The sequence below is a fragment of the Myotis brandtii genome, unplaced genomic scaffold, assembly GCF_000412655.1.
Source record: "Myotis brandtii unplaced genomic scaffold, ASM41265v1 scaffold525, whole genome shotgun sequence".
NCBI classification, from domain to species: domain Eukaryota; kingdom Metazoa; phylum Chordata; class Mammalia; order Chiroptera; family Vespertilionidae; genus Myotis; species Myotis brandtii.
Window position 1 is genome coordinate 3,834,662 of NW_005369915.1, and position 26,066 is coordinate 3,860,727.

A 26,066-nucleotide genomic window follows, 5' to 3' on the forward strand; every position below is an offset into this window, starting at 1 on the left:
ATTTAAGTCTTTAATCCATTTTGAGTTTATTCTTATAGAGTCTATCATTTAAGTCTTTAATTCATTTTGAGTTTATTCTTATATACGATGTAAGAAGGTGGTTTAGTCTCTCTCTCTTATTTTTTTTATGTATTTGTCCAATTTTCCCAACACCATTTATGTTTTACATTTTTTAAACTCTGAGCATTTCTAGAGTAGTTTTAGCCTTCTAATATTGAAAGAAAGCTTTGGTGCATAAAAGTAATCTAACTTTCAGGTGTTTTTTTTTTTTTTTTTTTTTCTGAGCTGAAAATTGCTGCACTTCACTGTTTTTGAGTTTTCAAAGTTTTGATTTTTAAAAAATATTTAGTCCTTGATGATATTACCTTTAAAAACCTGAAGAGATAATTAAAGTTTGAAAATATAGACATTGTCTGTCACTAGTTCTTTTAAAGAAAGTGAGGTTTGGTGGCAATTTGTACTGTATCTTTCCTCAGACATTTGCCCAAACTTGTAATGACTAAGCATTGGCAGTAAATCCAAATATCTTTTTTTTTTTTCATTTTAAAGTTTTCAAGATTTTTTCCTCACACAAATATTTGATCTTTAATATGATTTCACTTTTATGTGGATTCTAATGAACAAAATAAACAAACAATATAAAAACAGACTCATACAGAAAACAGAATGACAGCTGTCAGAGGGGAGGGGCATTGGGGACCTAGGTGAAAGAGATGAAGGGATTTAGCAAAAAAACCCCAAAACACTCACACACACAAGACCTCGTAGACACAGACAACAGTTTAATGATTACCAGAGGGAAAGGAGGGTGGGGAAGAGGTAGAAGAGGATAAAGGGGGAATAAATAGTGATGGAAGAAGAACTTGACTTTGGGTGGTGAACACACAATACAATATACAGATGATATAATATAGAATTGCACACTTGAAACCTATATAATTTTATTAACCAACTAGAGGCCCGATGCACAAAATTCATGCAAGAGTAGGCCTTCCTTTCCCCAGCTGCTGGCACGGGCTTCCCTCTGGCTGCCGGCAGGCACCTGGGACCCGGGCTTCCCTTCCAGCCCTGGCTTTGTCTGGAAGGTCGTCTGGAAGGATGTCTGGTCTAATTAGCATATTATGTTTTTATTATTATAAATACGTCAATAAAAATAAATATAATAAAATAAATAAAAATGCCTCTCTTACACATTCCATTGAAGCTCATTTTACTCTCCAAGCAGAGAGGCTGTTCTTCCCACTCTATATATGGGCAAAACAACCTCAGAGAGGAACACACGAGCCCTGGTTCCCATACCCGTTTGTGTATTCATCAACCTCAGTGTCCACTCCATGGGATAAGAGGCATAGAAACCTGATAGCATGTATTTTATCTTCAAATATCTAGGAAAAGGAGGAAAGGAAAGATTGAGAGGACAGAGAAATAGTTGGAGCTGAGAAACTTGACCAATGAAGGAACTGGGCATTGGTGTAGCCTCCACTATATACCAGGCACTTGGCAGGCCCCTTCCCTACGTCCCTGCAGTGCATCCTCTTGAATCCCTATGATAAGCCTGTGGAGTAGGTATTATCCCTGTTTTCTAGATGTTCAAATGAAGACCTAGAGACTTAAGTGGTGGTATTGAGGTTTGTGGTATAGAGGGGGAATGCACTGAACTGGCTTCAAGTTCGTGTTCACATCCCTAGTACGCTCTGCTAGGTGCTTGGCCTTCACAACCCACCTATCCTGCATTCATCTGAGTTCTGATACTTCTGTGAAGTGTTTGTTCCTGTAGCGTAATTTGCATACATAGAAAGGAATTGTAAAAGTGGGCTTGGCTTAATGGTCTTTGAAAAAGTGAGTTTTTTTGTGTGTTTTGTTTAAATCACCACCTTCAGGTAAGACCTCAAAATAGTACATAATAAAAAGCATGCAACTTTCATTCCTACTGTTATAATGAGTGTGGTTTTGATTTTATGGAGGTGTGGTGGTGGTGGTGGCCATGGGGATATCAGAATTAACAATGCTGACTTCCTCAAATGGCCATAGACCATCCCAGTTCCTCTTTGTTCTTCTAAGCTCCCAAAGGTATGAGGGTATCAGAGGAGGCAGCCTATTCTGGCTTTGTATTCTGGGCCATTTATGTTGGAATCTGTTCCACTGAATGGCGGCCCTCCAGTTTGCCAGGCCACCCAGGTACTTGGGGCCTTAGTTATAACTGTTTCAAAATAAGAGCCATAGTGTTCTCCAAGCCTACATTTTTTTAAAAAATACGTTCCATGGAACGTATTTGTTTTATTTATATTTCCTAAATCAGAGGAGATTAGAAAACCATATAATTTAGCCCCCTTTCTGAAGACTGGTACTATAATGAGTTTTGAATGGCTCTAACTCATGTGACTTTTTCTTATTTGACCACAGTTCCAAGCAAATGCTATCATATTAATAGGAAGTTGATTCAGTGATCGGTGTTAACAGTCAAGGTTAAAATATATTTGCTGAGTTTTATTCTAGAATAAGATAAACACACTGAATGGACTTTATGGTATAGATTTGCATGGAAACACATTGGTGGCATGGAAAACATTCTTATAATATGGTTTGCCATGTGGTCTTGAGATGTGTTCTAATATGGCCTTTATTTGCAATTGCCATCTTCAAAGGAGTTCTAATTTTACTTAGGGAGAAGGGTGACAATATAATAAGGGCTCCTTCTCCTTTGAGGGTGTTCTCAGTGATCTGAATCAGACACCTCACATTAACTTTAGAGGTTGATCCACAAAGTAAGATACATTCCTTCTAATGAGAAGCCAGATCACATTTATAGGCACGTGTATGGCTTCCTTGGACCTGAGTAGGGTGCCACGTGCTGGCTGGGTTCCTGGAAGGTTCTGACTTTTCTTAACTTCCCTGGCGGTTGTAGCTGGATGTGCCTGGTGTTTCTACTTTCCTTCCAAATGTGAAGCTGTGGTTCCCTTCTGATTTGTGGAAAGACTCCTAAATGTCTAACTTATGTGACTGTTGGAAACAAACAAATTTTTTTTTTTCTCTGCATAGTCTTGCTCATTAAGAGAAAAATGTCTGGAGTCAGACAACACTGACTTCAAGTCCCAGGTCTCCACTATGCCAGAGTTTTGTCTTTAGAAAAGTTACTTAACGTGTCTAAGCTTCAGCAAGCTTATCCCCAGAACTGACATAATAATAGTGCCTGTTCTTACTGTCAGTGTAAGAATTAAGTGAGATAATCCACATCACTACTCAGCACAGTGCTTGTCACACAGCACATATCCACCAAATGTTGGCTATCCTTTCTTTATGGCTATTATTTTTATTTGAGTTCAAAGATCTGTGGACTATGAACTTGAAAGATGTAGAGAAAACACTGTTCTTTGAAAGTTGAAGGAGCATAGGGGGAATACCCTGCTTCATTTCCCATTCTTCGGACTTGTTTATTATAGTGGTAGGTTACCATGGAAACTTTCAGGATTAAGATGGCATTATTGAGTTAAGCATTCAATGAACATCTCAGGGAAGAAAAGCTCTAACATGTATGCATGCCATAGGTGGCTTTCGAGTGAAGGAGTTATTCGGAGGTGGGGGGTGAACAGGGAATGGCGTTTGCTAACTTCCTTGTCTCACGGAGTTTCCCGAATTCTCTGAGCGAATTATGATCAAGAGCTGACATTGTGCTCATCACCCCGCGTTTGCCCTTCGCAGACCATTCCATAAAGTTGTCAGCAGTTACAGCCAGAATTTCAAAATGGGAAGCCGCTCTGTATGTAGCAGGGAGTGTGGCTTTCCAAAATAGATTCTGAAGTCAAAAAGAACTCGGAGTGTTTTTTGAGAAGGGTTGACCTCCTTTCATGCCACTTACTGTGAATTAAAGCTGCGAGGGAGGACTAGTTTGGGCATGTGGTACAGCGCTGAGAGCCACCGCTGCCAGGGAACAAGATTTGTGTTTCTAAGGAGATACAACAAAAAGGAGAATGCTCTAAGAGCCAGCGGCTGCCAGAGTGTAAAAGTATCTATGTTCCGAGAGGGAAATGGAAGTCGATTTAAGTAATTTTATACACACGTTACGGGGCGCCCTTCTGCGAGTAATTCTTAAATGCAAAAGCAAACAGTTGTGGCCACAAAGGGCTTAGTACATCTCAGCTGATTTCAGTTCTCAGACTCAAACTGGATCAGATTGGTATTGACCTGCTCTGTGCATGTGATTTTAAGATGGTCTGACTCCCGCCTGTCATTTTGTTGGGTTGTATTAGGAACACGGGACAAAGGGTGACATATTCCAGCAGAGGTTTCAGCAGCCACTTGGCAATCTGCTCTGAATCAACGGGAGAAACCCCAGCTCTACCAACTGGGGCAGCTACCAGAGTGTTCTACCTGTGTCTTCAATGCAGTTCTAGCCAGTTTGCAAATGTTTAGTGATTAGCCTGGAAGCGTGCCCTGAAAGGGTGCGTTGGAGAAAGTGTCATCACAGGACAGCAATCACAGGGAGAGTGTAGCAAGGAAAAATTACAGTACAGCTATATTTACTTACTGCCTCTGCAATAGGGTTTTATTTTCCACACTTGGAAAGGGAACCACCTGTCTGAACTGCTGATGTCAGAGAGCTCCCTCGAGACCCAGGCTGCTCGAGAGCACATGATACTGTATGTATTTGCTCTTACGTCCATATCTGGCTGAGATTGGGTTTCAGATTTGAGCCCTATTGTGCCGTTCATTGAGCGGTGACTTCCAAGTGCCCTCCCACGTCACCCTGCCCTTGTGAATTAAAAAGTAGCGTGTGTAAGCCCCCAGCGTGAGTAGTCCCTCAACTTGCATACACGTATTTGCCCTGCATTAAAATGAATGACCCGCGTCTTGGGGGTTCTCATCCATGGATCCGGTTTTGAAAGTGAGTATTAAGAGGCATTCTCTCTGCACCTAGAAGCCAGTGTGCTGCCAGTGTTCTGGATTTTGTTTGATTTCTCATGATCAGGATTTTTTTAAAAAATACGTGTCAGATTTGAAAGTGTTATAAAAAGAATATGTGCCTGTCTTTTTTTTCTTTTTTCTGGTAGAATGTCAGTGTGGAGAAATTGTTATAGAGGGAATGAAATGAAATGCCTAATTTGGAAAAAATCTGGATATTATGACCATGTATTGCAAGGGACCTATTATTATTATTATTATTATTATTATTATTACTTTCAGATTTTCAAGTTGTATAACCCACTGCTCCTGTTATTTGTGCCTAGTGGACAATTAGGTCTTTGAAACATAGCTCTTTAAGGACATGTGAGGGCCACTGCATCACACAACTCCAGGGGCACCGTTTATGTCATAGTCAAGAGACTCCTGCTTGAACTATCCCGTTGACTATATGTTCAATCCCAGGAAATATGATGCTATCAGCATTACGCAAACATTAAATAAAAATAGATGGATGAAAAAGGTGAAGGGGATTAAGAAGTACAAACTGCCAGTGATAAAATAAGTCACAGGGATGTAATGCACAGCATAGGAGATAGAGTCGATATCACAATAACTATGCATGGTGACAGATGGGTACTAGGCCTACTGTGGTGATCACTTAGGAAGGTATATAAATGTCTAATCTGTGCGCCTGAAATAATATAATATTGTATGACAACTATGATTTAAAAATAAATTAAAAAAACACTAAAAACCAAGATGAAACAAATAATAGAATTGTTACTAACAATTGCAGAAAGCTTGTGGCGGAGTTGTTCATTGTTTTAATAGTGCTGTGCATCTGGATTTGAATTTCTTTACCAACTTGCAAATTATATGGTTGTTAGAAAAAATAGGTGGAAAACAGAGCCTCTGAGGAGGTAAATTACATTCTTGGGCCACATCAAATCAATGTCCTATTAGGGATCAGAACCAGGGCTTGTAATTCCCAGCCATCCCAGGAAGCACACCTGCAATTAAATTAGTATTTGTAGTGGTGTTTGGGATCTTTTCCTCAAATCCTGAAAGTAGAGTAAATAGCATGGGCTGAGACCCCTTGGTTCATCTAATCTTTCCCCCAGGATTTTCCTCTGAACCATTAAAAGTGTTAGAATATATGATTGATATTAATTAGCTTTCTGCAAAGTACTGCACTCCTTAACATGAACTGAACTAGAAATAAATATATTACCATGAATTAAGATTTTATTAGTTGCAAAAAAGAATTGGATGAAGGCACCTATGTGAAATCCTAAGTACAGGCATCAAGTTGAATTAATGCCAGCACCGCCGTGAGATTAATTTGAGCGCTGAACAAGAAATAGTATACCATAACATAACTGTGTTTACTGAATCATTTTTGGCATCAAAAACTAAAGCTACATTATAGATGCAACAACAGGCCTTTCTCCCTTGGAAGAGAGAGGCGGGTGCGGGTGCATTTTGTAATTAAAGTGAATGTTACCCTCTGAAAAATGCCTCTGGTCTCCCGGAAGAAAACAGCCTTCTTGAGAACATTGCATCCCTGTGTATATCTCAGACTTCGCATACTCGGTGTTGCTCTGGCCTTCTGCATTCCATTAGGGTTTTATAATGGGATCAACTCTATTTTCTACCCTCTTAATCTGGAGTACTGGGTAGACCTTCCTTTATATATTTGCATCTCATTACTATGGATATGTTTGGGAAAGTGTGGAAGGTGTTGAAAAGATGTATGGGGTTGCCTCAGGGATGTTCTAGGAGGGATTCCTGATTATGTAGGGAGGATGGATTAGACAGCTTTTAATACAGGGCTGTGCAAGCTGAATACAGTAGAGCTTCCAAAGATCACTTTTCACGGGCTGGGATGAAAGGGGTGCCCCCTAGAGTTGTGCGTTGCTCAGGCCCTGCACTAATACCCTTTTTTAAATTCTGAAATTCCCTGATTTTACAATTTATTTTTTTATTTGCATGTATGGTATCACTCATTTGAGGGTAAGTGTAAAACTTTAAACCTGCACTGTCAAATTAGATGATTATGCATATCACCCACATAATTTAAATTTTCTGGTAGCCACATTGAGAAAAGGTGTATTTAATTTTAACAATATATTTATTTTTCCCAATGTATCCAATACATTATATCAACATGTAATTAGTATAAATTATTAATGTGATATTTTAATTTGATTTCTCATGCTAAGGCTCTGTGTATATTTCACATTTATAGTGCATCTCAATTTTGACTAGACACATTTCAAGTGCTTGGTAGTCACGTGGTGGGTAGGAACTGCCCTATTAGACAGCATAGTTTTCAACTTGGACGCCAACTTGTCAGCATGTCATTGCATAGAAAAATTACTTGCTAAAATTTTTTCTTAAATATCTAAGAGAAAATACAACATATCTTTTATGTCATCTTGTCAGTTTAAAAAGGGATGGCACGATTAATCACAAATTTTCAAGAGGAATGTGACTATTAAGGCAATTCAGTTAATAGGCCACTGGTGGCCAAATGGACTTTATATTGAACTGTTTTGCTCCTGTGGCTTTGTTTTACATTCTTCCCCCATAGATGTCAACATTTTAAAACATGATTTGACACTTTGAGGTTCTTCTCTCATTTGCAAACTCACGGTATCTTGTCAGTTTTCATGCACCATATAGATGTCCTGTTTCTTAACAGAGAAACTCTTGACCTTTGGCTCAAATAGCTTCTGTGGCCAGCATAATGGGACCAAGGACTGTTTTCTGCACTTGCTGATTCTCGTTCCTTTGGTGAGAGCCAGGTCAAGACCGGTACATGGCTGTATTTACTTTTCTTCAGGATACATGAGAAACCAATAGACACTTGGTATCAGGGCACAGCTTAGGTGATTCTGTGTGCACTCATAGTCAGCTTAATGTAAGGCTTCAAAAGAAAGTCTGTTATGCATGTGTCTAGTAGATCTTTTTATTTTTATTTTTTAAGTGAGGAAGCCTGGCAAAGAGCAAACTTATGCAATTACTCTTATGCAATTAACATTGCTTGATGTTAAATTGAGTTCTAAGTATTTGTATGTGAATAGCAGGTATCATTCTTTAGTACTTAATACATAGCAACACTGGGCTCAGATATATTTCATTAACCCTAATTCCAAACATGTAAAATATATATTTATAGTGCTATTTTCACAGATGAAGAATCTGAGGCTCAGATCGTTTAGGTAACTGTCTTTGGATCACACAGATGGACTTAAGTGTCAGATGTGCATGGACTGACCCCAAAGGCTGTGTCTCTGAGAAGGGGGTCACGTTTTCAAACCAACTCAATGACACCCTTCAATAATGAATTTTCAACAAAGGGCAAAATACTACAATTTTAGAGTTGGCAGTTTCCTTCATTTCATCCATTGAAGAAATACTTTCAGAACACTCCCAATCCTATCTCATCTTTGATAGAAGAGAAAATAGATCTAGAAAGGGGAAGTGGCTTTGTTCGAGGTCAAACAAACAAACCTGGACCACAGGTCCTTTGATTCCTACTCCACTGCTGTTTTTCCATGTGGCTTAATGGCTTCTTTAAGAAGACAAGGTGAACATTAAGAATTTTTTTTAAAGAGAAAGGTAGCAAACTTTAAAGTTTTATAATGTAGGGAAGACTCCTTTCTCTTCTCTATGCATTTTAGAGTTTTGATTATAGTATAATATGAATACTTAAAAGTACATATATTATAAGAGTTTAGCTCTATGAATTTTCACTAACTGAACATACCATTGTAAAAAGCACTGACAGCAGTAACTAACTTTCTGGAACCCTTTCCCCAGACCATGCCCCCAGCTCTCAGCCACCAACAAAGCCAACCTCAATCCTGACTTCCAAGTACATAAATTAGGTATATATCTTTCTGTACTTATTTATATAAAGAATAGAATAAGATGTGGACTTCTGTTGGTGTGTTTGCTTTCTTTCACTTCACATTATTGGTGGAATTTATCCACATGTTGATGTACAGTAGAACTCCATTCATTTTCATTCATTTGACTATACTTTTAAAGTAGAAAGCCTCCACAACCATAATATTGGAATTGTAATTAATAGGTTTATTGAACATTAATTATTATTTAAAAGACTTCCTCCCCTGAGAACATTATTAGCCGTAGTTTCATTTGATTCAGTCTAAATAAAAATAACAAATCTCAAATATGTTATCCTAGTGGTTGCAGTGCAAGATACATCCTAGCAAACCACTCTTGGCCTGTGTTTTATTTAATATTCAGCGTAGGGTAATGTAACAGAGAAGACAAAGAGGGCACCATCTGAGAATACCCACAAGAGAGCGCTGAGTTGGATTCACACTTAGTAGCATTGGATGGCTGTGCAAAAGGTTAGGTGTGGCCTATTTTTAGGTGCACTACGTGGAAATGGATCTAAGATAGATGGTAGAAAGTTACACCTCAGGAGCTGACAGAGATTTTTGTTTTTAAAAGAGGTGGCAAAAGAATCCTTTCTGGATCATCTCTTTGGGCCAATGAAAAACCTGGGATCTTCAAAGAATAATAGAAATTGGGGCCTGTTTAAAAGGAAAACTCTTACCAACTGCCTTCTGGAGGTTGTTTCACAGGCACAGAAATGAAGTTTTCTTGTGTTAGTTTTCCTGTTGCCTCTTTCCCTGGTTGGAGGAAAAAGTAAAGCTACCTATGTCATGCTAGTGACGACTGCTTGACCAGCCAACATTGGAGGAGGGTCACTGGTGGTTTATCAAGGCTTTGTCCTTACGGAGGTTTATCATATACCTGGTCTTACTTTGCTTACCCCAGTGCTCCCTCTCCAAATTGTCTGTTAGGAAATGTAGGTGCTTGTGGCTCTTCATTCAGCCCTAATGGAAAGTCTCCAACCTGTGCATATTAGATGGCTCTGAGGCACAGACCTGCCTCCTGCTCAATAGGAATATATGTGGAAAGAAAACAGCTGAATAGGAAAACTCTGTAACTCTCACTGATGCATCAAATGTCTATCCTGTGATATGGCCTTGGCTTAATACAGCTGCTGATAATTCCATGATAACATATTTTAGGCATGCGTCCTTCTCTCTTCCCTCCACACCCTACAGTAATAACTCAGATGATTCCCCTCAAATTAAAAAAGAGGTGACGTCTTCATTTACCAAATATAATGAGTTTTTTATTTAAGAGGGGAGGTGTTGTGGTGGTAGGAGGCAAAAGGATTACTTTAAGCTCTTATTTCCCTAGGTGCTATAGACCTTATTCCTATTTACAGAACCCTGAATTTAGGATCCATCCTCTTTTCTAAATCTTCTCTCTGTGGGTAATGCTCCTTACCTGTTGTAAACTAAGTCACATGTAAGTATGTTAAATTGCACCCACATGCAGGCATAAGTAAAAGGTCTCTTTCACATCAGTGTGTGCTTTTCACTCTTACTGTGCAAGTAGGGATTGGTTTTACTCATGATTTGTGCCACTTAATAAAACGAACGATAAACAAGAGGACAGCTTGCTGTTTCTCTGGGGCAAATACCTGAGATTTGTAAGTTGGTCTTCTCATAGCAATATGCATGGTTGGAAATATTATATGTAACCTATTGGAGGCCCGGTGCATGAAAATTTGTGCACTCGGGGTGGGGGGGCATTCCTCAGCCTGGCCTGCGCCCTCTTGCAGTCCGGGACTCCTCGGGGGAATGTCCAACTGACAGCTTAGGCCCACTCCCCGTGGGAATGGGCCTAAGCTGGCAGTCAGACATCTCTCTGGCAGCCCGGGGGGAGCGGGCCTAAGCCGTTAGTCGGACATCCTTAGCGCTGCTGCTCGAGAGGCAGGAGAGACTCCCACCACCACCGCTGCACTGGCCAGCCACAAGCCAGCTTCTGGATGAGCAGCACTCCCCCTGTGTAAGCGCACTGACCACCAGGGGGCAGCTCCTGCATTGAACATATGCCCCCTGGTGGTCAGTGTGCGCCATATCGACCGGTTGTTCCTGGTCATTCTGCTGTTAGGGTCAATTTGCATATTACCCTTTTATTATATAGGATATTATATTTCATGAGTTCTCTTACAATCTTTCTCTGGAATGGTTAGGAAGTGAAATATGCATATTTCATGAAGATTGATGGAGCCATGTTCTATTGGCAAAGCTGAGCACTGGCTACCTTTCTTATACCTCCTCCCTGATTTCCTGTGCCTTTTGTTGTAATGAAACCTTTGGATTCACCTTGTCAAAGAGGTCTTCCCAAATTGCCTGTCTCTGTCAAGGCAGACACATAATTTCACTTGAGAGTTGACAGGGACCTTAGATGTAATTGAATCTGGCCATCTCCTTGGACAGATAAGGAAACTGAGGCTGAGAATCATAAAGTGAACTGCCCAAAGTTGACTTTTGGGCTAGTGACACACCTGAATGAGGACCCATGTTCTTTCTACCATCGTTTTCCTTCCATTTTGGGCAAAATCAAGATTCGCAAAGTCACTCTACTTATCAGATAAACTTGATCCTATGTAATCTCATGAGCTTGGCCTTGGTTCCAATCTTATTACCTCTCTTCCCATGAAAAATCTTAATGGTCAAAGTAATGGTAACCCAAGTGAAGGAAAGGTGGTTTGCAGGGAAGGCCCATGAAACTGTGTTTGAAGAGGCTGATAGCAAAGCTTGTCTTCCTGTGCATCTGGTCAGCCTTCCATGGGCGAGAGGGGGGTTCACCTTTCATGTGATATTTGGAGGGCTCAGAGCGAGCTTTCTGCCTAAGAACAGGGCTGTAGGGTGGCAGCATGTATATAGGTTGCTCCACATTTAGGATCAGACTGTGTTCCAGAAGTTCACTCGCAAGTCACACTGGCTTGAAACTTGCACCTCATTTTCCTTACCTGGTCAGTTTCAGTTCTCTCCAGTTGAAGCCACATCTCCAACAGCTCATGCCTAAGCCTTCCCCGACTGCCCTTCCTTTTCCCCATCAACAAAATCCCTTCTTGTGAAATTTTCTTAATAATTTAACCCTGACATTCTTAAAGCATTTACCATTTTCCCCCCTTGGCATGTGCTTGTGAACTTTATTGGATGCTAGAAGGGAAGGAAAAAAAAATGCCACTAACAAGTAGATGCTTTTGTATAAATAACTGAAATGCCCTTAGCCCTACCAAGGATAATTACATTTTTTGAGTGGGAAGTTTATTTAAGTTAATTGGCAAAATTTCAAGTTGAGGAACAAAGTTCACATGGTAGTGGCAGCTGGGGATCAGTGGCATAGGCCCATCTTTGAGGGAAGCTAATAGTGGTTAATACCTTCCCTCTCCCCATAATTCAGGGCTCAGAGGGGTTCCAAAGGGCCAGGTAGGAACCTCCCCAGGGCTGCTCTGGAGCCTGAGTGGAGGAGCTGCTGGACTTGCTGAAATAGAGAGAAATATCTCTCTTTTAAACAGATGATATGTGTAAGTTTATCACAGAAAATTTAAAAATTACAGAAGGGCACACACACACACAACACACACAAAGAAAATTACAAAGTATTTCTAACGTCATCAGCCACTATTAAACCTTGTTACACAATCCTCTTGTCCTCTTTCCTCTTGTTTTTCTGAGTGTATATATTTATATGTAAATTTGTTCTAATTAAAGTTTTTTTCTAACGTAATTTTAAACGTTACTATATTTTTGAAGATTTTCTCATTATGCTATTACATATATTTTTACAACAGTTTTAATGATATTATTGGACATACATAGTGAATTTATATCTATGAATAAATACACTGCTCTGTAATTTATTTAACTAGGTCATTACTGTCGGACATTTGCACTATTTTCAAGTTCTCAGCAATGGAAATAATGTAGCATCGACAATCCTCACACCAAAAGCCTGTGCACACATCCCTCTGTATGTCTTTAATATGAATTTTTAAAAATAGAATTTCTGGGTGCACAGGATGCCCATTTTAAACATGTTTGATACACATTACCTGCTTGTCCTCTAGAAAAATACGTACCCATTTTTTATTGTTCCAGTAGCACCTAACATCTATTTTTGATTGAGCTGTAAGTGTGGGGGTCAGTCTTAGAAGTGGTCTTCTGGGTATAGGATTCTACTTCAAAAATTCCCTATCTATTTTGGATATAGCAAACATAAAGTAAGATTTGATGTGTCATCCAAAATTTAGCTTAGACCTTAAGCTAATTGCTTCTCAAGATGTGAGTTTATTTTCTTTCTACATCATACTTTTAGGATGTATATTTGCTGTGTTAGAGTGAAATTCAAATATCAAAGCGTTGGAAAAACGTACAACACAAAGAAAAGCAAAATAACCAAAACTTTACCAAGGCTTGTCTAGTGAGATTTAAAAAAAAGAATTTAAAAAAGCTTCACTTATTTAAGTCTTCCAGTTCGAGACTAGTTGAAAAATACAATTTTCTACCCTAAAACAACTTAAGTTCATTAGGGCCCAAGTTCTAGAAATAAGCACCAGGGGTAAATGTTTGATTAACAAATATTATTTTAAATGTAAGAATTCGTGTACCTCAGTTTTTTTCTGGCCTCCACTAACTGCAATTGGGGGATAAAATATCTTTGGTAGTAAGCGAACTGCTCTGTTTTTTTTTTTTTTTAGGTTCAGTAGCACTTTAAATTTTTAAATAACACCAAACTTAATAAAACACGATGTGCTTTATTTTCAGTTTTAGTAAAGAAACATTGCTAAATAATCCTGTTGAACATTTCTTGTCTTAATAATCAATAACTCACTTCATTATAGGTGTAATAACCTGAAATAATTAAGGTAAATGGAAATGTCTGTAGATGCACAAATAAAGAAGTGTTAAACATCAGACAAAATCAGATTTTAACCATCTTTTTTTTTTAAATCTCTTATCTCTGGGCCTAATAAGCATACTTATTGCTTTCTGTTTAGATTAGTCCAATTGACTGCAACTGGAATTAATTTTCATGTTATTTTTTGTTTTAATGTGAAAAATTCCAAAGGTAGATTTTGAGATTCCCATTAAAATACAGGCTGACTCAGTTGTGTAGAGCTGTTCTGCAGGAGGTTTTATTGGAGATGAGAGGTGGTTACTGAGGTTGTCTATTACCTCCAGTTTATGAAAAATAAACAAATAAATGGATGCTAGGGGCATTACAGCTGCCCACTGACTCTCTATTTGTTTCCCCAAAGGTGCTTTTGTGCAAAATTGTGTATTTGATTTTAGAGTGTTCATAGGCTAGAGGGTTTTGTTAATATCCTACCTTGTTACCATCTTTGGTGCTCTGCACAGCCTCAGCTTCCAACATGTCCCAGAGGCTCAGAGCCTGTGCTCAGAAACTGACATGGGATATTGGGATAAATTAAATCCTCTAAGTATTTAAAGCAAGCAATTGAATGCCTGTTAGTAATGATTAACTTTAGAAATATTAGCAATTCTTGGAAGATCCCTTTCCTTTCTGGAAGAATGCTAGACAGACAGTATTCCCAGAAATGTTTCCAGTTATATAAAGTTGCCCCAGGAGTCTTTGCAGTGCTTTTGATGGGGGAATGAATATTATTTTTATGTATGAAACTTAAATTCTTCCTATAAGGGCTTTTAGGAATCTGTATGCTCTTTTCAGCTGCTATCAACACTCTTGCTCTTATTTTTTGCTGTTGTAAAATGGGTACACAGATCATTTTGATTGAGTTGTTTTGAAGACAAAATGGATTGAGATGTGGTATGTTAGATACTGATTTTAATGTCTATCACATGCAAGCTCTAGTGTATCTGTTTCTTCCTTGAAAAGTTTTAGCTTAAGCTTATCCTTTTATTGTTTATTGTAAGCTTATTAATGACAGGCAAAGGTATTCATATTAATAGGTCTTTAATTCTGTGTTGTCACCTATGTGCAACAGTGACATCAAAATCAGTTGTCTTTGCTATTGTCTACCTGGGTATTTGAATCCTGTGTATTTGGGTTTGATTGTATTTCAGTGTTAGAAGTGGGCAGTTGTCTAAAATATGGAGGGTGGGCAAGTCTGTCATTTTGGGCAGGAGTAGGGAAGGAAATGCAAATCTTATATACTTGGTCAGATTTTTTTGTTATGAAATTACATTATTCTCCTGAAGGTTTATTTTCTCTCTTGTCATTAACTCTAAGGATAGATTCTCCTGCCTCTACCCATTTAGGAGCTTTGGGAAATGTTAACTGAACCATCGGAGGGAGAGATTCCATCAGGGTTGATTCTAGACTCTGTGTAGATATGAAACATTATGGGCTCTCAACAGATGTTAATAAACACCTCCTTCTATTGTTGAGACAAAATGGGGTTGATTTGGGTGTGATCTGTAGTGGTTAATGAGAGAAACTTGTCCCTAAATAGGATATGTTTTAAGGAGAAGAGAAATCTGGACATTGCATGAAGGAACATTATTTTTTTCATATCAACTTATTCTCTGTCTTTAAGGTCTGTCATTCCCCCTAAAATTGTGAGCTCCCTTGTGTTCATGTCATATGCCTTCTTGGCAGTCCTTGCAATGCTTTGCCGTGGACACAGTAAGGTTTCAATAGATCCTTGTTGATTGAAACTAAACGTTTGGAAATCTTGGGGGCAGAGTTGACGAAGGGGTGAAAGGAGGGTTGCGGGGAGGGAGGAAGAGAACAGTCAAGGCAGACACGCAATTAAATATAGAAACTGCCTGGGAAGCCAGAAAAGACCACAGTTGGGAAGCAACTAACAATTTATGCTCTCCTGAGAAAAGAGAAAAGAGAAAACAAACAAACAAAAAAAACCTAGACAGAAGAGACATTTTAATCTGAAGAGCTAATTAAGCAAATTATAAGACCTTTAAAAGATCCCTGTCCTTAGAGTTGTCCTTTTTAGACTAAAAAGATAGTGGAAGGTGCTCCAAATTTTCCCAAGAATCTATTTATATTTTGGTTGGTACAATAATAGAAATTAGAGGGAAAAATACAATATGCTGTAGTTTATAAATCACTTCAATGATTTGGCTCCTACTAACCCTCTTTGTGATGGTAAAGGCAAAAAAACCCTCCAAAAACATATAAAAGGACCTTTGGTTTCATGTGCTGATTTGACTAAGGAAAAGTGGAATTGGGTGGCAAAAAAAAACAAATAAGAAAACCCCAACAACACAATGTGAGCAGGTAAAAATGTCAAAAACAATAATACAAAATGTTCCAGTGTAAAGAACTTATCTAAAAGGTGTGAATGGGATTTTTTAAAGATGTAATGGAAGCCTCACATTCAATGCACACAATGGAAAGTGTCAGGGAATATCACGACACAGGGATCACTTGATAATAATTAATAAACATCAACTCTTCTTGGTCAAGTGACCAATATTATTTCATAGTTGACTGTGTTGAGGGTAGAGCAAATGACCTTTCCCATGAATTTTAATAATTTACTGTAGTTTTACATTAAATCAGAATATAATTTTGAAGAAAATTAGTGTTATTTTTTTGTGGGGAGTGCAGAGTAATGCCATTAATTGCATGCATAAAAGCCTCCCCGAGGTTATATTTTCCTGTTCTATCTTGATTTAGAAAATTAAAAGTACAATAATTTTCCACTATTTGTGAGAAGGAAAATGTGCCAGTCAAATGTATTCAGCTAACTATAAAGTGCCAAAGCTTTTTATGTACAATAATGACAAACTGTCAGTTTCATAGTGTTATTCAGGAATTTACTAGCAACTTGTTGCAGTTTTCAGAAGTACACAAATCTCTTATAATACATGTGGTCTGAAAGAGGAAGCAGCCTGATTTTTTGTTGTTGTTGTTTTTGTTTTTCTTTCTTTCACTTTAATATTTGAGGAACTTTATATTTAAAATAGGTGTTAGAGCAAATTACCATTTTTTTCTTCACAAGGAGATGAACAATAGAGAACATATAAAATTAACCTCAAAAGTATAGGAGTTTAAGTTGATAGTGCTTTAAAAATTATGTTTAGATACCTGGGGACTCTTTTCAGATAACTTATTATCAGGAAAATAATTGAGCTGATTTTAAGAGTATACTGGGCTTAAGATTTTATAAAAACATATATATTCACAAATACATACACATGTGTTCATTTGCCTGGAACTTGGAAGGGTTAAATCAGACCACTAGAGTGTTGTGGAAGGTGTTTTTCGCTGGTGTCTGGTACCTTGAGTTTGTTATGTATTCAATGTGTAGTATCATCATAAAACAGTTGCACCTGCATTAGTCCTCATTGTCTCAGGGTAGAAGCTGGGGGAAAAAAAATTTAAAAAGCTCAAGAAATGAATATCTCTGCTAATAGTGTGTCGGTATTTTTCCTCACTCCATGGACATTCTTGATCTCAAATGCAAACTGCACAACCCAGGGCACTGGGGTTGGAATCCAGTGTTTATTCAAAAAGGCACCCTAAGGCAGTCAGAGAGGAAATGCTACATGTATTAAAAAAAAATTTTAAAAAAGGAGCCCAGAAACTAAGCTGATCTGGACACAGCAACCCTGGCTGTATTTACTAACACTTGTTTTCTGGGAGCCTAGGAGAGAAATGGAAAGAATCAGAAGGGACCCGAAAGGGTGGTATTTTGTTGCCTGTTCTCCTTATAAGGAGCATATCAAACTGCAGTGACACTTCAGGCACTGGTGTTCCTGCCACGGGGACAGCCAATTTCTGGGCGGAGGAGTTTGTTTATATCTTAACAAATACAGGCTGTTTTGTTGATTAAACAAGCCAAAAAAAATGCATGCCCCATTCTCTGCTTTCCAACACTTCTCACAATTAGAAAATGTCTCATAAAAAATGCATCATGTGATAAGCTCTTGTCTTTAGTCCCAAACGGAGCTGGAGTCCCCTCGGAGGTCTTAGAATTCTAGTCCTTTGGGGAGTACACATTGTAGCTAAGAATATAGTTACTCTGTCTTGAAACAGGGAGCTTTGCCCCTTGCTTGTTTTGGAAGGAAAATAAATTAAAAAAAGATTGCAGGGGATTTTAGTTATTATATGGCCAGGGCTCTGTTTAGAGTCTGTGGCATTCAAAGCTGGCTTTAATCGCAGCAGGATGCTCAAAGCCTCCAAAAGTCCAAGTGTTCCCTTTCTTTCTTTCTTCTTTCCGTTTTTTTTTTTTTTAAGCCTTACTTCACTGAGGCAGAGGGCTGCCTTTGAGTGACGTCACGAGTTTGAGCAGCAAGCTGCACAGGAGAAGGGAGGCTGGGTGAGTGACAGCCCAGCCTACTTTTTAATAGCTTTGTCATGTGACTGGGGACTGTAGTAAGACAGGTGCCTTCAGTTCACTCTCAGTAAGGGGCTGGTTGCCTGCATGAGTGTGTGCTCTGTGTCACTGTGAATTGGAGTTGAAAAAGCTTGACTGGCGTCATTCAGGAGCTGGATGGCGTGGGACATGTGCAACCAGGACTCTGTATGGAGTGACATCGAGGTGAGCTGGGGCTGGGCTCGGCAGGCATTGCAGCCAGGACTGAAGCTTTCCTCGCGATGCAATTATTCCTGTAAGGGGGGAAGGGCTTGGGCGAAGAGGGGTGGTAGAAAAGTAGTCCGGGCAGGAGCGTTTGGAAAGGAATCTTAATCTTATCTTAACTCCAATAAGTTTGCTATTTTAAGGTGGCTCTGGGATGCCACGAGCAAATCAAAGCTTAGCTGCTGTCATCCGTATCTGTTGCAGTTGGAAACTCTTTCCATGTGCCTTTGGCTCTGTTTCTACTCATATGCAATATTTATGCTCCAAGATATTGATATGAATCAGAAAGCTGAAGTCTTTCCAGTGGTATTTAGTGGCCTGGTTGGAAAAATGCCATTTCTATTTATAATAAGATGAAGATAAAAATATTAAAATGGATGTGCTCAAATAGAGTCAGTTTTGACTCCAGTCTGGATTTTTTCTCTCTCATGTCTCTGTGTTCATCCGACAGAAAACTCAAAAATCCTAAATAATCCTGCTGGGCTATTTTAGATTGCTTTGCTTACAGAACACAGAACAACGAAGCTGATTCCTTTAAAACTCCTCTGTGTGTGTGGTTGAAAGGTTTGGCCAGCAAATAGAAAAAAAAAAAGTAAGGTGCAACGTTTTCCATTAGCATCGGTGGCAGGGAAGCCAATGGTTAAATCTCGCTGTACCACGGAGAGCTGCCTGAAGCCGGAGAGAGAATAGAGTTTATGCAGGACTGTGTGTGGAGCTGCTCGCTGCTTGTGTAAAAATAGACGGCAATACATCAATTCCACAGTCTCTGCTGGCTACAATTCATACCGGGGAAAAGCAAGCCGTTTCCTCGTAATCTCTGGAGTCTGGAGTGACTGGCGGGGGGTCGAGGACCTGGCATGTTTGCATTCCGCACAGTGCAATGTTCTCGGAAAGTTTGGGCAACTTGGGAAACAAGTGAAACTTTCTGTGGACTCTGGTGAGATGGAACCGAATTGAGGTGCACGGGGGATCCGAGCTGCAAACAATGAACCTGGCACAGGACTACGAGTGCTTCCTCTGGGTAGCTGGGGGCACGTAGGGTAAGGGGGAGGGTCGAGCGCCACACGTGATTTGATTAAATAAGATGTTCATGTGGTGCAGCGATACACATCTAAAGTGAAAATAATTTGGCCCAGGCCGTCCGCGAGTGCATTTTTCCTATCTAGCCAGGCATGCCCTGGATTCTTAACTCTTTGCTGGGTTTGCAAATGTGGGCTCGGTGTGCCCTCCCTGCCTTGGCAGGTCGTATTTGCGGATTGCAATGGTTCTTATGTTGTTGTGATTTCTCAGGAAGGTGGGATAGATATGGATAATTCATAGGTCCTGGAGCTATTATGAGTCAGGGTTCTAAGTGGCGTCCAAGTCCTAATTGTCTTGGAGTAGCTGGCATGTCCTGTGGGTGCTTGTCTGGCCGGCACCGTGGGTCTCAGCTGCTGTAGTTTCATTTTTCCATCATGTATTATTCCTGATGCTGCTGGGAGTCGATGGGGGAACGAGATCATATGGAAACACGGCAGATTTGCTTTAATCATTGGAATTCCTGGAGTCATTTTAAACAAGCGACAGAACCATGTAGGACAGTGGCCCGTTCCTTTTTGTCTCGAGGAGGAGGTGAGGTCTCAGGCTAATTGTCCAGCCGGGGATTGAGCTGTCGGTTGGCTGCGACTGGCCGGTCACTTCTTCGTTGCACGATAGGCAGCAAGCTGCTGGGAGCCTGGCGCTGGCCACGGCAGCTCTGGGAATCACCTCCGCCAGTCTGACATATTACCAGCAGCAGGTAGCGTAGGCAGCTTTCATTTTTTGAATCATTAATGTTTGCTGTCATCCTAAAACGTATGATGCCCTTTTGCACATAATGACAGGACAGCGCGTTGGTTAATAAAGGCCTGTACCGCTACGGCTACTCGGAGTTCCCGGTGTTTCACAGTTTAATACGAGATGATGTGCACTAAGGTTACTGAGATTGATAGAGACGATTCACATGACATACACTCGCTAAGACTGTCATTCTGAACTGCCCCCCTCCCTGTCCCCTCTCCCCTGTCTTGACTACTTTTTTTTAAAAGAAGTGTGATTCTTTTTTCATTAATATAATTAATGTGGCCAAGTCCACCCTTTCTTCTCTCTCTCTCTCTTTAAAATTTACCATCCACGGCACAAAAAAACCTCCGAAAGGTTAATGGAGAATTATACTTAATTATAATGATTCATTATCATCAGTGCAGTTAAGCTAATTTATTGTCTGCTCCTTAACTAAGAGAAAAGTCTGTTGGGGTGAAATAACGTACAATAATTAGCCTTTTGTGTTAGTAACCGCTTTATCCTCTTAAATCTTCTTATAAAATTCAGGCTACGGTAGTGAAATAGCTGTCATAGCTGCAGAGAGCCAGGAGCGTGTGGGTCCCTCCCTGCCATAAAGCACACCTGTTACAGATGTATAGGGAAGCAGTAAATAGCAGCGCGGCAGATGAGGGCAGCTAGAGGGCCCGGACTGGTAGGTCCGGCACCCTCCAAGGGCCACACATAAATGAATAACAGGAACACTTGCTACCGCTAATGTGTTTTAGATCATCAGGAGAATGCCCCATTCAGAAGCACTGATTTTATGAGCATGTCAACAGTGGCAAGAGCAAGGGCTCATTTTTCAATCATAACATAAAAGTGAAAATGAGAAAGGAGGGGTGAGGGGGGAAGAAAGGGAAGAAGTAGGTGAATGACAGCACAGTAAAACACACCAAAAAAATCGATCTGATCTTTTTCATGGTTTTCAAAAGTAACTTAAAAATGCATATTTATGAAAGATCGAAGGGTTTTGAATGAGCCATGCCTAGCGAGGGCAGTTAAAGAGAAAAATAGCAAGAGGTTGCCCCCAGTTGGTGGGACGGACACCTCAGCATTCCAGAGCAAGTTTCTAAGTCATGCTCTGCGCAGCGGGAACTTGAGCCAGATATAGAGATCTGATGTTTCCTAACTTTAATTTTCGTTGTTGCTCTTTTGGTGTGTGTGTGTGTGTGTGTGTGTGTGTGTGTGTGTGTGTGTGTTTAAGGACTATCCCCCAGTGAAATCCTAGTAGTTTTTGTACCACTAAGAAAGTTCTCCGCTGGTCTCCGAATTGGTCGTGGTGTGGAAGGGTTAACACGGTGTGTTTGTGCTTAGAGGATAAGCAGTGAGGGAAGTGTTACACCCAAAACAAACCACGGACATTGCACTAGAATGAAATCACTTCAGCCCAGCCTCCGCTCACATATCACCCTCGTCGAGTATGCTGACCTGTAACTTTGGCCTAACTCGGATAATAAAAAAGGGAAGACCAATAAAATGATCAGGAGAGAGTTCTGATGTGGAGAGCAAGGCTCTTCCTTTGCATTGCCTCTGGGCCTGCCCTGTGAGATCTCACTGGGGCCTGGGGTCTTAGGGATTTCCAAGCACCTTCCTGCCTCCCCTGGCCCACTTCTGGCTCCATTACCCACTAGCTGCTTCCTCCGATCACACTGCTGCATGCAACCCGTGTAAAGCCGCCTGCCAGGGACGACAGGGGTGCTCGAGAGCAGGATCTGCATACAACTTATTTTATTCAAAATCTAAATGTCAAGCAGGATCTTCAGCTTGATGCCCAACTACTGCCTGGATGTGAACGACTTCACAGCATCTCTCAAGACCCCCAAAGGCAGGGCCAGGAGGGTGCCACTTGAGATTGGGCACCTGCTGGTTTAGACACCTTGGCGTGCGGTCGAATAGAGTCCCATGTGTCTGGCATCACGAGATCCCTGCAGTAGGAAGTTTCTGCGGGGTTCTTCATCGTGTGCAGTGAGGAAACAGCAGTCAGATGGCCAGTTCCAGATTAGAATACGACCTCTTTGGCGAAGGGGTCCACTTTCCTCCAAAAGCCACAGTGAGGGACCGTAAAAAGACCACCTCCTCCACGCAAGGAGGTGAAAGACTATGCCAGTCTAAGGTGGCCTTGGTGACAAGCAGCCCAGCCACAGTAGAGCATATTTTAAACCTATTAATATATCAAAATCATTTTTGAAATGCCAAAGAAAAGTTGCTTTGACTTCACTTATAGTTTAGGAATACATGAATGATAAAAAATAATATGGTTGTGATATGCTATCATGATTTTTCTTTCTAAATGTCAGGTGATCCCAAATCTCTCTCTCTCTCTGTCTCTCTCTCTCTCTCTCTGTATGGTTGTGATATGCTATCATGATTTTTCTTTCCAAATGTCAGGTGATCCCAAATCTCTCTCTCTCTCTCTCTCTCTCTCTCTCTCTCTTGATTTGTGTGTTAGACATAGTGAAAGATATAAAGGTCTTTTAGGAAAAAAAATAAGATTTTTGTCTTTCATCGCAAGGAACTTGATTTTGACCTGTTTGAGATGAAGTTCAGAAGTTCATGAAAAGTCAAGTGAGACTAGAAGATTTAAGTCACAATGCAAGAGAACCATGGACAAGTTAGAGGACTTGGCATCATTAGTTGCTAAATGAATTATATGGATTATGATGGTTTAAAGGAGCATACATGGAGAAAGTTTGCCTAGTAGGGTTCTTATGTTCTAGTTTTCATGTAGCAGTTATTTATTCAGTGCCTGTTACCGGTGATGTCAATTACAAGGTAAAATGAAATCTGTATCCCTCCCTCAAAGGGATTATCCTCTAAGGGTAGAGTGAAATTTTACATGTAGTTAAGCAGAAAATAATTTGAAACTTGCTAAGTGCTGACTATCAAAGGGGCACAAACCAATCTAGTTGACTTCTAACTGGAAGGACTAGAGAAGGCTTCGTGGAAGCATGGATTTAGAGGTAGAATTTTGGAGCTAATGGATCAGGAAAAGTACCCTTTGGGAGCAAAGTGCATTAAAGAAATTGGGGTGTGTTTTTTTCTAGGGACTGAAACCCTGGAAACCAGCTTTGGTGGTGTCGTTGCATTAACCAGGCTTAATTCCTCTCACATGCTATTGCAGTTTAATAAATTCCTGAAGTTAATGAAGGTTTTTTCTTTCCTCCTGCCTCCTGCAGTGTGCTGCTCTGGTTGGTGAAGACCAGCCTCTTTGCCCAGATCTTCCTGAACTTGACCTTTCTGAACTCGACGTGAACGACTTGGATACAGACAGCTTTCTGGGTGGACTCAAGTGGTGCAGTGACCAATCAGAAATAATATCCAATCAGTATAACAATGAGCCTTCAAACATATTTGAGGTAAGGACACCCTTTGGTGGAAATTAATTTCTCACTGAACTTGGCTTGGGCCAGATGAGCATGATTATTATTGGCCTGAAAGCATAATAGCTTCTTACACTGCTGTCCTCAAAAGGCTTTTTATCACCGTTAGGCACTTCCTATTTTGTGAAAAACTGCTTGGGACACACATGGATTTTTCTTTTTAAGTTAAGGGGCTAAGGACCCACAACAGAGTAGGGTGCATTAAACTATGTTGAAACACTAAGGGATTGTGAAAGAATTAGTGACAAAGAAGAACAAAAGTCTAAACCTGTTTATCCCTATTTACCACAGAAAATGGTGCATAATATAAATTAATGCAAAAGAAGGCATTTCTTTTTAACCAAGGGGTTAGATGTCTACCTTTAATTTGTTTTAAAATTAGGTGAGCAATTTATTATTATATTATTGACCATACCTCTGATGTCTATATATCTTGGAAACTTCAAACCCAACTGCTCTAATATTTACTTATACATTTGTCAAAATTTACTACCTTTTCAGTTGTAAAAATTGCCTCCCAGGCTCTATACTCTTAGTATAAGTCTACCCTATAATAAAGAATATTAACACACCCTATTAAAGTGTTACTTTAAGGAAAAAAGTTCTTTCTCACATAATCGGTACTCATTGAATCAAGAGTAAATGGTTTCCTATAAGGACAACCATTGAGTACGATGGCAAGTGAATTGAATATACGTTATCAAATCCATTAGTTTCCAGTAGCACCACCACCATCATCAGCTAACAGGTTCCACCTACTGTGTGCCGGACTCCATACAAAGCACTTTGAATGTATTTTTATCCACCAGCGGAGACATTTCTTACACTTCAATGTTATCTGGTTGAAAGATCGAGTCATTAGGAAAACCCATTTTATAATATTTAACGAGTGCTTCTAGCAACCAGCACATAGAAGCGCTGATTGAATAATGAATGAATGATGAATATAGACATGTTAATAACAATCATAGCAATAACAAAATGTCCAGATTTTGGAACACTTGTGCTTGATGTATGTCATCTGACTCATCCCTCCAAACAGCCCATTGCTTAGGCACTGGTATTGCCATTTCCATTTTACATCTGTAGACACTGAGTCTCAGGAAGGTGAAGTGATTTCCCCCAAGTCACACAGTTGACAAATAAAGAGCTGGGAATTGAACCCCTCAATTTATCTGACTTTAAAGTCGATATCATTTATAAAAATAGAGTAACAGTGAATTTGGGTGACAGCCATCCTTTACAAAGACATATCAAGCTGTTTCTTTGCTCAATATATTTAAAAATAGAACAGAATCTTTCCTCGCAGTGTTGGTTGACATGAGCAGGGAGAGCTGGTCAGCTGAGGTGGCTGTAGGTTCTGCCGACGGCTCAGATTCTGTAATATGTCTGGGGCCTTACATGGGCCTGAGTAGAGGCCTTAAGGTGCTAGAGGCAGGGCTGGGGAGGAGGAATATGGGGGAGGAAATGCTGAAGGTCTGTGGTTAGTTACACTTTCCCAGGCTTCTCAGCCGGGTCTTAGAGAGTTCATGTGAGGACAGGGCTGGTTAGAACTGGTAAAATGAACATTCCTCATTCAGTACACTTGTCAGGTTGCAGGCTCATTTTAAGTCATGCTGCATTAAATAAACAGTACTTTTGAAAATGTCCATCTCTATAGACTCTTATCTGAAAATCAGCTATTCCGTATTGGGCGAATGCCATGCATTTTGTAGATGGTGGTTCTGGAATAAATAAAAGGTGTATGTGGTGGGGTGGCATGGTAGTCAATGCCTCCCTGGTAGGCTGGTTTCAAAAGGGACAACTTTCTCCATGACCTCGCGTCCCCATATTTCATCTTGTAGCCCCCTGCATAAGGTAGTCCTCATTTACACCCTGGGAAACTTGGTTCAGTAACTAGTTTGTTATCTATAGATGCTTATTCTATGCAAAGACATACTTTCGTGTTTTCCTATATAAGTTTATACCACTGATTGAATTATTTTCAGTGCTCTAAGACACACGGTTCATTTTTTTATTCTATCCTTAGGTTATTTTAACCCAGTGGTTCTCAACTAAAGGCAGTTTTGCACCCCTGAAAACATTTAGCGATGCCTGGAGACCCTTTTCATTGTCAGGACTAGGGGCAGGGGTTGCTACTGGCATTTACTGGGTGGAGACCAGGGATGTTGGTAAATATCCTACAATGCACAGAACGGCCCAGCCCCCACAACAAAGAACTATTTAGCTGCAAGTGACAACATTGCTAAAGTTGAGAAATCCTGCACACACAAAAACAAACGAAAAAGTCATTGAAAGTTCCCTCCATGAAAGATTGAAGATGAATTGGTCAGATTTCCTAGACAAAATACAGTTCAGGTAAATAGAATCAGAAGTCATACAAAGTAATCAAGACGCCTGGGACCTCAGGATTGATGTGTCAGGAATTCTCTTGGTGTCAGACAGCAAAAGTGACTGTTTAGATAAACCCCCCCTCAGAGTTTTCTCTGATGTCACAGGACCAT

General features: G+C 40.0%; 1 protein-coding gene across 2 annotated transcripts in view; it reads left to right on the forward strand.

Annotated features, from left to right (window-relative positions):
* PPARGC1A (peroxisome proliferator-activated receptor gamma, coactivator 1 alpha) overlaps positions 1-26,066 on the forward strand; it is a 666,008-nt gene that overhangs the window by 545,948 nt on the left and 93,994 nt on the right. The window contains exons 1-2 of one of the 2 annotated variants that reach the window (XM_005877663.2): positions 18,149-18,301; positions 23,359-23,538. In XM_005877663.2, the coding sequence (XP_005877725.1) occupies positions 18,254-18,301; positions 23,359-23,538 (228 nt within the window). In that variant the 5' untranslated portion in view covers positions 18,149-18,253. Of the gene's footprint in view, positions 1-18,148; positions 18,302-23,358; positions 23,539-26,066 lie in introns of those variants that run through there. The other variant, XM_005877664.2, reaches the window with a different exon arrangement.